This window comes from Chroicocephalus ridibundus, chromosome 4 (genome assembly GCF_963924245.1).
Source record: "Chroicocephalus ridibundus chromosome 4, bChrRid1.1, whole genome shotgun sequence".
NCBI classification, from domain to species: domain Eukaryota; kingdom Metazoa; phylum Chordata; class Aves; order Charadriiformes; family Laridae; genus Chroicocephalus; species Chroicocephalus ridibundus.
Window position 1 is genome coordinate 30,910,982 of NC_086287.1, and position 15,409 is coordinate 30,926,390.

Genomic DNA, 15,409 nt, shown 5'->3' on the forward strand with positions numbered 1-15,409 from the left:
TTATACAATGCGATGCACAACAATGTGAATGCAAACTTCACCTTCCTAGAATTTTTTTCAGGTGCCTGAGTATAGCGAAACACAGAAAGCATATGAGAAATATGCAGTGTAAGAGACGGCCTCATTTGAATAGAGAGAAATTTTAACAGGGATTCCTTTTTTTTACTCTCAATTTTTGCTGCACAAAAGACACAAGATAGAAAGGAGAAGGTTTTGTCTTTCCCTCTCTTGAGGGATTTATATTTAGGTGTGTCCTGTAATTTATATTAATTCAGAGTGCAGACTAAAAAGCCAAAAATTAGCAAGGATTTTGACCAAGAAACTGAGAGGTGATTAAAAGTCGTGGAAGAAAGACTCATTTCTCAGTAAGAATAACAAAGTCAGATGGATGATGGATCATAATAACTTCATAATCTGACCCACATGCAGTCAATGTGGTGATGACTGTCATTTTAAATAAGTGAGGTAGATTGATGTTGATTATTAATCCATTTCTTGGCCAGTCTGATTGTTTCTGAGCCAGATCCTCCACTGTTTAGTATTTTTCTGAAGTATCTTAAAAGTACCTTTCACTGACAGTCCCTTCCTTTATAACCAGTTCCTTTTTATACTCCGTGTTGCCTTAACTTACTTGAGGGGTTTCTTTCAAGAGTTGGTCTGCTTCTAGTATTCTCATAGCTGGACACTTGGTCTTCTTTTAGCATATAGTGTAACAGCGGAGTTACTACAGACACATGTTAACATATAATTCTGTATTACCTTTACTTGCTGTGAAAAAAATTCTGTTTTTCCTTAATTCCCATGTGTTGCAACTGATGGTGATTTATATGAATGCACACTCAGTGAAAAAAGCAAAATATGCGATGAAAATTAGTACCTAGTATTTAGTGCTGATGTCGAAAATGGCAGGTATCTGTACAGTAGGCACAGAATAGGTAAAGAAATATATTTGCCTAATAGAAATTCAGAAGCTAGCTTGGTTAAGTGTGTCATTGATAGCTTTATATGAGGTTCCTGTGGGGACATGTGTTTAACATTTGCAGTAGGATAATATACATACCATACTTCCCAAGAAAAAAAGCTTTTTCGAGAACAACAGCGTGTCCAAGCCTGGGTTTCTGTGAATGTGTCCAGCCTTTAATATCTTTTCAACTCTGTGCCTGTTTCCCCCGAACGACACCCAGCCTTCCCTATAGCATACCTCTTCAGCTGGGCAAGTGGTTGTAGACACTGCGATTGTGGGTGAACTACATGTGTGAACTGGCTAGTGGCTTGCGGCTCTCAAAATAAATATCCAATATTGTAAGTCCCTTTCTCTCAGCAGTAGGTACTAATTTGTGCCTGCCTTCGCTAAGCGCTCACTAATTTTCCGGAAACTTCTGGGAATTTAAAATCTTTTAAATCTCCAGATAGCTCAACATAAAGATTACTTACTAATAGCTCAACATAAAGATTACTTACTAATAGCTATATTAAAGTAATATTGCCCTGTTTTCAATTGGGTTACTTTCTGTTAGTAATAAATTCGCAAGATACTATATATCATGAAATAAAAAGACACCTTTTTCCTGGTATAAATGAAACTCCAAGTAAATTTTATTACATTTAGACATGCTGTCTTCCTCACTTTGAACACCCCACCCTTCTACCAAACATGTCTTCAAAATTCCTTCCCTTTGTTGAAATAAAAAATTTTGTAAAATCAGAAAGTCGCGCACTCATTTAATGTAACTGGCATGGTCATGAAACCCAGGTCTTTTATTTATACTTGGGATAATGCAGAGGTAATGAAAGCAGAATTGAACCTAAGAGGTTTTTTGTTTCAATTATAAAACAATGTGGGTAAGAGACTTGGATTTGACAGCAATAGAAGAAAGCGAATATTATGTTCATGCCTTCAATCAGCTTTATTAGATCCTTAAAGGGAAAATTATGTGAAAGACAGAGGAAGAAAACAACAAACTAAGCAAGATCCCAATTTCAGCATAATTTGGAGAAAATAACTGATTTAGGTTGGTCGTTTTGCCAGGGTGAATGACTCAAGGCTTCCAAACAAGAAATGGAAACCAGAAGGATAGCAAAAGCCTGAAAGAACAAATTGAGAAGATATGATTGACTGTAATGTTTCAAAATCAACTGCTGCAAAGATGAGTTTGGGCTGTTGCCCAGAATACAATTGAATGGTGATGTTCATTTAGACCCTTAATGCTGAAACAAAATAAGATGTAGCTGTGTTTCTGTTAGAGATTTACTTGTTCTTTCCAGTGTCTCTAGCTAGGGATATGATGTCACGTCCACTCTCTTCTGTCACACGCTGCAGGGATTGCTGCTGCTGTTCCATAGTTTATCTGAACAGCAGTTTTCTGAACGTAGTCTTTAATCCAGGTGATAATGTCTTTCAAATGTGAAATGTCATCACCATTCATTATTTGACTTGGAAAATTTTATACACTGTGTGCAGGTAGGCTAACTCAGTGTTATTGACCAAGGAAAAAAGAAGTATAAGATCGTTGTGTGTGTATGTACTTCCCAACTGACAAAGCTGTTCAAGTTTTTGTTGCTATCATGTTATTTTTTTAAAACCAAGTAAATAGCTTATTCTGCAAAAATTTCAAATAATCATATCTTTAACGGGTATGATTTGTAAAGCATTATTTGGAAAAGTTGGGGGCAGCTGCTTGTCCTCCACCTCAGGCACAGAAGGTTCTAAAAGAGACTACGCTTTATGCAAAAAATTTAGTCAGTTGACAATAGGCAGTGATGAGATGAGTTTGTCTTCTACTTCCTCCTTTCCTTTTTTCCTTTCATCTCACTGGCTGTGCTTACTAACCTTTTTTCTGTTTCTTTTTCAAATGAGGAAGAGAAAAAAAAACCTAAACCACAGTTCATAATTAAATACTGAGCTAGTTCTTACCATGTTTACTGAATTACATATTGCATATATGGATGTATATCCTCAAAGTTTTCACGTGTTTTCTAAAGTTAATGTGTTCCATAGGAATAGACGTTAACTCCTTCCTGTCTGTTTCTCATGATGAAATTTGCTTCCACAGAGGAAAAGAGGAGTAAAGCAGTGAAACCCAGTTACAGATCCTTACAATTTTAGGGATTTGTAGGGCCATGAATATAGTTGCTGAGCTCTGTGGATTCTCCTGGTTCACAGTAGAGATTCCTCCAGCAGAAAATCTTCACTGTTGACCTTACAGCTGCAATAAGCAGATCAGCTTGACATGACATGCACAGTGATACCTTTGCACAGGTATCTCTGCCGCAGGTTGCTAACCTGGCACAGAGGGCTTTAAACCAGGAACCAGGAGGAAGGGAGGGAGAGTTACTGCAGCTCTGGGGGAGCGATGGACAGACTGACAAGAAGCCCCTGGGGTGATGTGAACAACTAGGAACATAAAATTAACAAAACAGGGCTTAAGTGGCATCACCTCAAGCATTTGCATGTAAGCAAGGAAGTCTCTCTGAAGTGCCCGCACACTGAGGCACACGGCATGGGGAGTAAACACGAGGAATTAGAGATCTGTGTGCAGCTGCAGGGCTGGGATCTTGCTGGGATAACAGAGATGCATTGGACGGCTCGCATGGCTGGAGTGCTGCAGTGGGGGAATACAGGCTCTTCAGGAAGGACAGGCCAGGAAGATGAGGAGGGAAAGTTGCCCTTGCTGGAAGGCATGGAGCTCTGCCTGGGGGTGAATGATGGGAACTTAAGGGGAAGGATGAAAGAGCAGACCAATAGTGGTGACATTGTAATGGGTGTCTGCTATAGGTTGCCTGCTCAGGAAGAACAATTGGATGAGACCCTCTACATACAGCTAGAAGCGGCCTCAAATTTGCAGGCCCTGACCCTCATGGGGACCTCAACCACCCTAATACCTCCTGGATGGACAACATAGCAGGGCATAAGCAATCCAGGAGGTTACTGGAGTGCATTGATGACAACTTCTTGGACAAAGGAGCCAATGAGGAGTGGTGCTCACAAATGAGGAAGGCCACATTGGGGATGTAAATGTTGAAGGCAACCTTGGTTGTCATAACCGTGAGATGGTGGAGTTCGGGATTCTGAGAGGAGGGAGCAGGGCAAAAAGCAATATCACAACCCTGCACTTCAGGAGAACAGACTGAAACCTCTTCAGGGACCTGCTTGGAAAAGTCCCATAGGATGAGGCCCTGGAGGGAAGAGAGGTCCAGGAAGGCTGGATGATATTGCAGGACCAGCTCCACTCAAAAGAAGTCCAACATGCAGGAAGTTGGGAAAAAAACGAAATCTTGATTGCCCAACCAGATAACTTCCTATGATGAAATTGCTTGCTTGGTATACGAGGAGAGAGCAGTGGATATTGCCTTCCTGGACTTCAGCAAGGCTTTTAACACTGTATCCCATAAGATCCTCTTAGAGAAGCCATTGAAGTATGGGCTGGATGAGCAGACAGTGAGGTGGATTGAAAACTATCTGAATGGCCAAGGCCAGAGAGCAGTGATCAGAGATACAAAGCCTAGCTGGAGGCCAGTAACTAGCAGTGTACCCCAGCAGTCAATACTGCATCCAACTCTGTTCATTAAGGAACTGGAGCATCTTTCATATGAGAAAAGGCTGAAAGAGTTGAAATTGTCCTGCCTGGAGAAGAGAAGGTTTAGGGGTAGATCTCATCGATATGTACAAATACCTAAAGGAAGGGTGCAAAGAGGATGGAGCCAGGTTCTTTTCAGTGGTGCCCAGTGACAGAACCAGAGGCAATGAGCACAAAAGGAAACACAGTAGGGTCTGTCAGAACATCAGGAAACGCCTTTTCACTGTGAGGGTAACCGAGCACTGGCACAGGTTGCCCAGGGAGGTTGTGGAGTCGTCCTCCTAGGAGATATTTACAAGCTATCTGGACATGGTTCTGGACAACCAGCTGTAGGTGGCCTCTGCTTGAGCAGGGCACTGGACCAGATATCTCCAGAGGTCCCTTCCATCCTCATCCTTTCTGTGATTCAGGAGCAATAGGGAATTTCTTTTCATATTTTTAGTTCCTATTCTTCTAGAATTTTCAAACAACCCACAGCCTGGTCTTCTGCTCCTCTGAATCGCTGGTATTTCAACACCCGGATGTGATAGACTGATGGATTACTCTTTAGAAGCAATTATCTATCTGCCAAGATTGCTGAGATGGCAGCTCTGTTGCTCAAATTCCTGGTATGTCCTTCCCCTCCACATTTTCCCCAAAAGTTTTTCCCTGAGATCCTCAGAGACTGTGGGAATGTTACAAGATTTATATATTCAAAAACTGCATACATTTGAGTATACATGAAAGCTGTGCCGGAAAAGCGACCTGTACTGCTGTGTAAGGCTAGGTAATGCTGCTGTGTGTTTTTAGAACTGAATTGTTGTTTTACACTGCATATTTCTATGCTTATGCATCTCTTACTAAGGAGAAAATTTGGACCACGTTCGAGTCTCACTTTTCTGTAGTCAGAGCTATGTTTGTGAATAGAGCAGCGAAGCATTTTTCGTTTTCTGATTCTGGTCATGATGGAATACTAGAAATTCTAAGCAAGATGCTGATTGTAGATATGCTTTTAGTGTTTTAGATTGAGCTGAAAGGAAGAAAGTGTTTATAAGGATCTTTGGTTTTGTAGCTGATCCTACTTGGACCTCAGTTTGAGTTTGAACTCGCATTAAACTCTATGAGTCACATGCTTAAAGTTATTCAACATTTCAATAGCTTGCTGAATCAGCAAGAATATACCCTGAATATGTATGAACAATTAATACTAAGACTGGATCCAGTATTTCTAGATTGTTATATCAATAGGTATCTATAGTTTATATCTATGTGGATAGTTAAAGATATATGTGTGTGTACATATATATTTATGTTCCTAAAGTGAGACTTTGGAGAAATTCAAACATCTGGTTCCTCAACTGAGTTTCTGAAATCTCCTACCCAAAGACTTTCAGTGTTTTGTCACAAAACCATCGCTGTATAAAATGCTCCTTTTACCATGGACTGGAATCCATAACACGTTTACTTCAGAAGAAGGATAACCGATATTCCCACTCTGGATCATTTACAAAGCCTAAATTAATTTATTTATGTTGGAGCATTTTAAAAACAGAGCTCCAGAGAAGCATTAGAAGAAGGGTGGAAAAGATGCTAGAGCATTTGTGGTATTTCACATTCAGGTTGGGAATATGAATTTAGTTGTTTTCCTTTGAGGGACACAGGATAACTGTAGGGTTAGTACTAGGCTAAGTAATAGCCTATTAAATAGCCAAGTAATAAGCTCATTTAAAAAGGTGAATGACCACTTTTCTACATTTTAAAAAGACACAAATGCTTTACTTTAAGAAGGAATTCTTCTGGAGGCAGTTTCCCTCTTTCAGTCCTGAAAGAAACGTATAAACTCCGAAGATGGAGAAGGTGTAAGATATACCCTTGTTGGCTAGCAAGGGAGCTTCTTGCTGATGCATTAGATGCCTTTCTGAACTCTCCCCATGCACTGCCTAGGTAATGCGGAGGCCCAGCAAATGAGAATTCTGTCTACTTTTACCTCACCAGAGGATTCTGAGAACTACCTGAGGTTTAAAGCATTCCCCAGGCCCAGCCTTAGGCATCCACGTTGGCCTTGTAAGCAGAGCTCAGGCTGCCTGCAAATTCCATGTCTCCCTGTAGCTCGATGAATAAGTAGAAAATTTAGATGATGCAAAGCAAAGCATTGCAACAAGTGGACCTTTGGCTTCGGGCCAGCTCCAGTTATCAGCAGCTATTGTAAACTCCTTGAGTTCTATGGAGCCAGGCAAGAGAGGGATAAAGACCTGAATGAGTACAGTGGCAAGATATTGCCAAAATGTTTTTCCCAAGATGAAATACATGCACTCTGTTATGTCTCTGCGTTAAAACTAAGTTACCAAAAAATTTACTTCATATATTTTGAGGCATATTTAAAACTAAACTTCAAAAGGTGACTTAACCTAGCAACCGAAGATGAGCGTGCAGGTTTTTTTGTATGCAGATTGCTGAAGTCACAGTTTTTTCCAAATCTGTATTTTTTTACTTCAGGTTTTAATAATATCATTGCTATGTCAAAAAAATTAATGCAATGAAATAATACTTCTTCTTCATTTTCAAAACTGTTCTTCTTCCTTTAAATACAATTTCTTGTCTACTCAGAAAAAAGAATGATTAAATTTTTACTTATTCATTGCTGATTTTTGAATGTCATCTTGCCAGCACATAACAGAATTGGTAGCGCATTATTAATTAGCAAATAAGCAAAGGGTATCGTTATTTGTCTGTATGCACAGAAATGCTGAAAAGATAGTTGCTTTACTCAAAAGTGAAAATAGAATTGGCAGTATGGTAATGATCTGTTGTTTATCCATACAAAAATAATTCCGTTTTTTCTTCAATAGATTGCTTGGCTTCTACAAAGGAATATTGCCTCCCATCTTGGCTGAGACACCCAAAAGGGCAGTGAAGGTAAAAAAACAATACTTCCTACTTTAAAAATGTGTGTTGGGGCAGCGGCATCTGTAAAACATTTTATTTCTCCCCCATTTATTGACATTAGAATGTTAAACTTATTTGGAATATTGATCCTTTGATTTTTACTAGGAGGAGACTTTCCTGTTGATAGCACAGTAAAAAGTGTGCTTGATTGAGAAGTGTAGGATGAGCTAATGCTAGCTTAAATGCTATTTTTCACCTGTATATGTAATGTTACTGAAAAAACAAATTACAATTAGTTTATATAATCAAAGTTAATAAAATACGTTAAGTGACATTTTAGTCTCAGGTTTATGGTTGGGTTTTTTTTTTTACTGAAAATGCCTAGCAACTTACAAAACAACTAAGAATAGCTTAATAAATTAACACAAGAAGCCACTCCTCACAAGTACTTAGTAACTTGAAGTAGCATATCTGTAGGTTTGAAGTGCTGCCCAGTTTTCTTGTACTCCAAAGAGCACTCTATTCCATACTCACACTTTTTTACAGATTGAATATAGTAATGGGTGCAACTCTCCATCATGTAAAGGACATTTTGCTCCAGCTCTCTTACAGTTGAAGGAGATGTTAGCCTATCAAAGTGTATGCGCTGTCAAATGTTGATCTGATTTACGTTTATTATCCTTTTTGTTGATTTATAGAGCATTATGTTAGTAACATTCCTAAGAAAAATACATCAATATACCAATTAAAAACTAGTAATTTTAATCAAAACCTAGTAATTAAGCACCTCATCTTAAAGTTCTAAATCTATCAAAGCATCCATTGTGCTATGAGCAAATGTTTCTTTGTCTTTTACCTCAGAATTTTGAAGTTTCCTGTAGTTGCATCAAATGTTGTAATATTAAATGTATAAAAGCAGTTGTTGTACAGAATGACTTGATTTTCCGTTCTTTTTTTGTTTCTTTCTAAAAAGGCTGCATATGATGCTGGTCCTTAGTCTGCAATTAATCATTCCCATTCCAACTCCTTTACAGAGGAATAATATTTGTATAAAGTGACAGGATGTGACCTTGTAACAGAATCCTAAAGGAGTTCTGGTAATGTCATCTTCTTGTTTGCATTGGCATTTTAGATGCAAACGACGTATGTCACCTATCTCAAAGTTATATAATAGAACTAAGAGAAGTAAAGTGCTATTTAATAGTGAAGTGGCAGTGAAGAATAGATGGATGATATTTAAAAGATTCCTAATAACTCATTTTCTTTGGGCTGGGATCTTTCCTCTGTCTCTTCATTTTGTTTCATTTGTAACAGGTCAAAGTCAATCTGATCATGCTTTTTAGATTCCAGCAGATATTTAGTTAAAATACAAACCCAGGTTTGATTTCTGTCCTACCAACCTGAGTCATTCAAAAATCTTGAGTCAGTTTCTCTTACTCAAATTGATTAAATAGGCTTAAACCCCAAAATATTCTATATAATTATAGAATCATAGACAGATTTAATTTGGGACGGATCTCTGGAGGTCATCTGGCGAGCCTCCTGCCCAAAGCACGGCTGACTGCATGGTTAGATCAGATTGCTCAAACGCGTTGTGTAGTCGAGTTCTGAAAATCTTCAAGGATGGAGACTCTGCAGCCTCTCTGTACTCCTGTTCCAGTGCTCAATTGCTCTCACGGTGAAGAATTTTGCTTTATATACAGTTCAAATTCCCCTGTTGCAACTTTCGCCTATTGCCTCTTGTGCTTCTATTGTGCACCTCAGAAAAGTCTGACTTTGTCTTCTCTATAACCCTCCTTTAGAGAGTGGAAGACAGGAATTAGATCCTCTTAGCCTTCTTGTCTCCAGGCTAAACAGATTCAGTTCTCTGAGCCTCTTCTTGTACATCACAAGCTCACAGCTCCTTAGATGTCTTACTGGTGCTTCCTTGGTGGGATGCTTTTTACCTAATTCTTGGATATTTACCTGAGGGCTCAGTAGTTTTTCTGGAACCATGAGAATATGGTTTAAATTCTAAACACACTTTTTAACTATTCCTTTAAAGTTTAGGCCGTTCCTAGAACACCAGGAGATCTTTAAGTTACCTTGAGACATCAGCTATATCCTACATTAGAAGGATTCAGTGACGGAATAGGGCAGGACAGTTAGGTCCCTGTAAGATCCTGGATAATGAAGCTATTCAATGTGAGATGTTATATGCCAGCACAATTTCTAACATCCAAAGCAGAGTTTGTACCCATGCTTTGACTTAAACAGAATCCAACTTGTCTCAAATTTCCACTAACCTTATTTAGATACGAATGTAAAACCTCAATGGAAAAGTCACCGCTTCCTTTGGCTCACTCTCCACCTTTTATTCTTCTAATAGTTTTCCTCATTTTAAAAGGCAACAAGATGCCCCTTGTCCACTGCCAAGCTCACTGGTGAGATTTAGAGGAAGACTGTGTCCATGCCTATGGTTTTGAGAGTTGAGAAAGCACAGAAGGTAGAAAGGCAATTTCTAGATTCCAGCAGCCTTGGTTTGTGTTTGTAATGAACATTTTGGAACCGTCTTGTTATAGTGTCTTTTATATCTCATGAAAGCGTATAGAGAATGGACAAAGCAGATTTTGTCCTAAGAAGAAATGGACTTGTGCTACTGGAATATTGTATTTATCTGGTGTGGTTATTTGCAAATAAAAATAAAGCTCCTAAAATGAAGTTATTTAGCCACAGTTACACATCTAAGTATTGAAGATACAGCTGCAGTTTTAGTCAACTAGGTTCTCATGTCTGTCTTGTTATTTTTTTCTCTTTCTCTCTTTATTTCCTTTCTAAAAAGAAAGCTGGTATTTCTGGAAGACGAAAAGTCAAAGTTTATAACTTTATGTTAGATTGGACTTGGAGGAAAGAAGTGATGATGCCAATACAATGGTTAACAGATGAACTTTTGGGGCAAATTTATATTGTTCATGTGTTCCCAGACATCTTGTTTCAAGCATATATTTTTACCTTAGAGTTATTGAGACATCTGGTAAGTACTTTGACTATTTTCTGTGTAACTTGAATTAAAGTGTATCTTTACCAGATGGACAATATTGGTTATTATATACACAAAAGCATGTTTTAAATACATTTATTCTGAGATTTTCTTGCACAAAGCTATTAACTTAATACAACTGTAGAGAAAAAGACAAATTACTCTGTGTTTTTAAAAACATTTTTAGTGCACGTACATGATATAAATCCATATGACATAGCTAGATACTTTTGGCAAATTTGTATGTTTACTAGGCACTCTAGTATACCCAGCAACATTTATTTTGAGTTTTATTGCTATCGATTTTTTTTCTTTAAAAAATTATATAAAGCATAGTTACTATTAAGTAGTTATTTTATTTATGACTCTAGGAAACTATTGATTTTTAAGGTAACATTTTTAAGACCAAAAAATTGCCAGGTAATATAATTCTGCCTTTATTACAACCATTTTACAGATCTGTGACACTATGGAAAACATTAAGGAATACCAGAAATTCCATTAAAGGTTAGGAGGGTAACAATGAGTAGAAAGATGCTGGAGAGAGAATAAAGCAAACTTTATCACAATAAGAAATGAATTTAGTTCAGTGAAGTAACTCACCCACCCACAATTGCCACTTTCTCAGAGGCTTCCTTTTACCTATAAAATATCTTCAGTTATCCAACAAGATAGACCTACAGTCTAAGTAACACTTCTATCTTTTCTGATTATTGGCAAGGCCCGTACAACAATTTTAAACATATTTGCAGGATATTTGCAAGATTAGTGTTCAATCTGTACACTATTTGGAGGGCAGTTAAAATCTGGGCCCTGATTCCAGGACCTTGTCTGCAAAATGAAATAATAATTCCTATTGAGGATAAAAAAGTACCCATCTACTGGCCAGAGTATCAGTTCTTCAGTTTTCACAATTTAACATCCTAATTTTGCGTTATGGAGGTCTAATACTCATTCCCTCCTGCTTCAAGTGCGATGGTGTTATTAACTCTTGGACACCCAGTTCTCTGCTGGTTTTGGTGGGGTTCTAGTGGCTTTTCAGTTGAAGCAGGCGATGACTGAAAATGTTAGTGACTTTCCCATAGGACAGGGTTCTAAACAAGTTTAAATGACAATGTGGTGCATATTACTCATGTTCCTGTATACATGGTTTATGGAAAAGCTGTTTTGTTCTGATAGGTCTGTGATAACTGAGCCCTGAGGGACTGAGTTTATCTTCTTTGGCTGAGGCCCAGCACGGATCACCCAGTCTTTCTGGTTTGTCTGAAAAACTATTCCCTTATGTTTCTTACGTATCCCACGTCTCTGTTGACCTCATTTCCCATTGCCTTCCTCTCGTGGTGGAACAGTTTGATCGTCACATGCACGGGCAGGTGCTGTGTGCGGGATCACGGCCTCACGTATGGGAGCGAAATGCACAGACTTTCAGAGGATCCTGCCTTCATTTGGATCAGCTTGCTCTAAACTAATCAAGTGTTACAGGTCAACTTTGGAAAATGGCGGGGAAAGTCAGAGGTTCCAGTTATTTACTTTTACTATACAGGGGTGTGACAGCTCTTCCTCTAGTAGATACCCGCCTGCGCCGATGTAGCCTTGGTGAAGCTGTGACTGGTTTTTGCTGTTCAGTCCCATAATACTGGATGATGTGCCGTGTAAAAGCCACTCTCCTTTTGCGTGCATTGTGAATACTTCTCAGACAGATTACACAAATAGTGACCTGTAGTTACAGCCTTGTGTCCCATGCGTGAAAATTATGTGGAATAACACCTCCAATATCTTTGGTTTTACCTGGAATTCAGATATCTATTTATAACCTGCAAGATTTTCTGCTGGTTTTGTTCCTAATGCTAGAAGGTAATTTTCACTGCCATCAGAACTGCCTTATGTGGCGTCAACCTGAAGTGCTTTTTCAGTGGCTTCAGCAACATATTTGCAGAATATGAATTTGAAACAATATGGGGTTTGGGGAGATTTGCTGTACACGGAAGTGCTGGACTAGAAACGATCTCTTAGGTCAGCAAGTCTAGTCCCCTGCTGTTTTATAATCTCCTTCATAAACTTATCAAACTCTCCCTTACAAGTGATTAAGGTTTTTTCCCTCATTATTTTCAGTGGAAGACTGTTTCAGGACCGCACTCCTTTGGTTGTAAGAAAGCTTCATCAGATCTCAAGCTACATTCTGTTTATGAGTAGTTTTTACTTTTATACCCAATTACTTTATGTTATGTATCTTCCCTTTCCTTGTTTTTCATTCTCTGGCAGACTCTTTTTTGCTAGGCTAAACAATGCAAGCATTTATATTCCTTCATCCTTTAGTCTTAAAAAAAAATCTCTTCTCTTTATGGTCCTGGTAACCCTGTTTTGAATATGCTGTAGTCTGAGTTCATCTTTTTTGAACAAAGGCGGCCAAGATTGTGTGCTGTATTTTGGAGGGCATCTTACCCATAATTTGTAAAATGTCACAAATACTCTTTCTTTAGAGTATATCTTGACTGGTGCATCTTAGACTTCGTGTCCACGAGACAAGGCAGTGAAAGCCCATCTTCCTATGTCAATGGGAAGCTTCTTACTGACTTCAGTGCAGCCAGGATTATTCTCAACGCTCTTCTTAGAAGAACAAATCCATTAATTTATTCTGTTTTGATTTTTAGAAGATTTCACAAAAGGTATTCTAAAAATTAATGGATTTGAGTAAATGCAAAGCGAACCATTCACAAATGGTTGCCTCTCTCCATCTTGGTGCAGGTGAAACTGAGCTCCTCGTTTCTTTCTTGAAGTTCAAACACCCAAGAGTACAGCTTTCAAAACTCATCCTCTCAGGGATTGCAGATGCTCAGAACTTCTGACCTCCACTGCCTGAAAGCAGACAATTGGGTGAAAGATTTATTTGTAAAGAAAAAAAATAAAGCAAATGGCTTTATTTTTGGCAATAAAATATTATAAAAATCTACAGACTTTCCGTCTTCAAAATCTGCAATTACATCTTTCTGATGAGAAGTAGACTAGTATCTGAGAAATGTGAAAGTGATTGAAGTATATTATATTAAAGATATGAGAGTGATTTCTTGGGAGAAATTATAGTATCTACTACTACTCATATACCAGTATATGAAAGTTCAATGCTAGAGGAAAAGTTTATAAATTAAAAGCACAAACTATTTGTCATAAGCGAACTCTTACATGAAACGTTAATTGCACTTAAGCTGCTATTATGCATGCTACACTAATAAAATCAGTTCTGAAGCCTAATTGTCTACTATTGCACACCTAACACTGCTACAGAGAGTGTGAAACAAAAGTTGCTTATGTTTATTTTGCAGAACTGCACATGGCTACTCAGGATATGAGGTAGTGAAGCTCCATTGAAGTTTGGTTTTACCGATTTGCATAAGTAACTCCCATTTTTTTTCAGCGCAATTTCAGTCTAACTTTTATTTACAGTTTTTCACCTTCGAACAATACAAGAAGCTACTAGGATATGCATCATTACCACCAGGACTGGTATGTATGGATACAGAATTTCATGTTCTAATTTAATGTGTGTATACTGAACAGTCGCTGAACTGAACATGTTATTTTTTTATATCAAATGTCTTTAAAATAATTCCCTACAATGTTGTACCATTTGTTGACAGTCACCATGTAAGAGCCTGTATGCAGCTTGTCATTCTTCATTCTTGCAAAATAACTAAAAAAAAGTTGAATATTACCAATTTTTATTTATTCGTGTGATAGTGACTAGAAACCTCTACCAGGTATCAAAGTGCTATTCTGCAAGGCATAGTGCAACTATAACAAAAGTATCGACCTCAATCTTATTCTAAAGACTTTATAATGGAAACAAACTATTGATAGGAAACTGCTACCTCCTCTGAAGTCGATGGCAAAACTCCCTTATACATCAGTGGAGTTAGGCTGATGGTGAAAGAGATAGGTTATGTTCCCATCTCATATTGGAAAAATAGATTTGGTGGTAACACAGTGTTCTCCAAAGACAGTAGGGCTGGAGCTTGCCACTGTGCGCCTAACTTACCATTCTTCTCTTTCTTGAGCTCCAAAGAGTCCCCGCTCGAACCCCTCTGTATTGAATAAGTTATTTTTCTCACTATTGTTTTTTCTGTACCATTGGTTCCCTTGAATTTCAGCAACTGTACTCAGTACATTGTATTTTGGTCTTGGGACTCTTTTCAGTGCCTAGAAAGTTTGGAGATGTGAAATGGAGGCAATAAACGTGTAAAATGATCACAAAAATTAACCCCTCCAAATTTTCTCCATTGACCTAAATATTTCAATAGTATTTTTCTGTTACAAATGCATTAAGGTATTTTTAAATGCTGTGTCACAATAGAAAGCAACGCAGCAACTATCTTCATTTCTGTGACTGTAATGTACCATCAGTTTCTAAGTAAATGTAGTTAATTCATTCTTGCAGCAGATGCTGACATTTCCATGTGTGCCACTTATTCCCCTATAAATTTTTCAGGATTGCTGTTTTTTTAGGAAGACTTTTCTTCCAGTTGTGCAATTTGCTTGAGCACTGCACTATTTGAATTTCTTACCTTTCTTTTATTTTTTTAAGTTAATATGTTAGCGTTATACACTTAATGCACAGTGCAGAGTTTTTCTTTTCTCCAGTGCTGCGAAACTGCATTTATATTTGTGTTTTTATGCAGACTCCACCCAAAGATAACATGAGGGCATTGTTTTTCCATGTTTTTGTAATAAATTGGTACCACAATTTTTCTTCTAGCTGAAAAGAGAATTCATTGACAGTGCTATGACATTTTATTTTGTATTTTTTGGAATGTGGTTTATGGCTATTGTCGTATTGTCTTCATGAACTGTCAACATCTAATCAAGGGCTAAAATTGTTTAGTAATAAAATACTGCTGCATTCCTGTAATATTACAGTTTGCATTGTATCATTCAGTTTCGTAATCTGATGTAT

The 15,409-nt window shown here is 37.9% G+C and overlaps 1 protein-coding gene across 2 annotated transcripts in view; it reads left to right on the plus strand.

Moving 5' to 3' along the window:
- Positions 1–15,409, plus strand: part of SLC25A21 (solute carrier family 25 member 21) — a 259,335-nt gene that overhangs the window by 223,540 nt on the left and 20,386 nt on the right. For both annotated transcript variants that reach the window (XM_063332193.1, XM_063332194.1), the window contains exons 4-5: positions 7,406–7,472; positions 13,903–13,962. In XM_063332193.1, the coding sequence (XP_063188263.1) occupies positions 7,406–7,472; positions 13,903–13,962 (127 nt within the window). The remainder of the gene's footprint in view (positions 1–7,405; positions 7,473–13,902; positions 13,963–15,409) is intronic.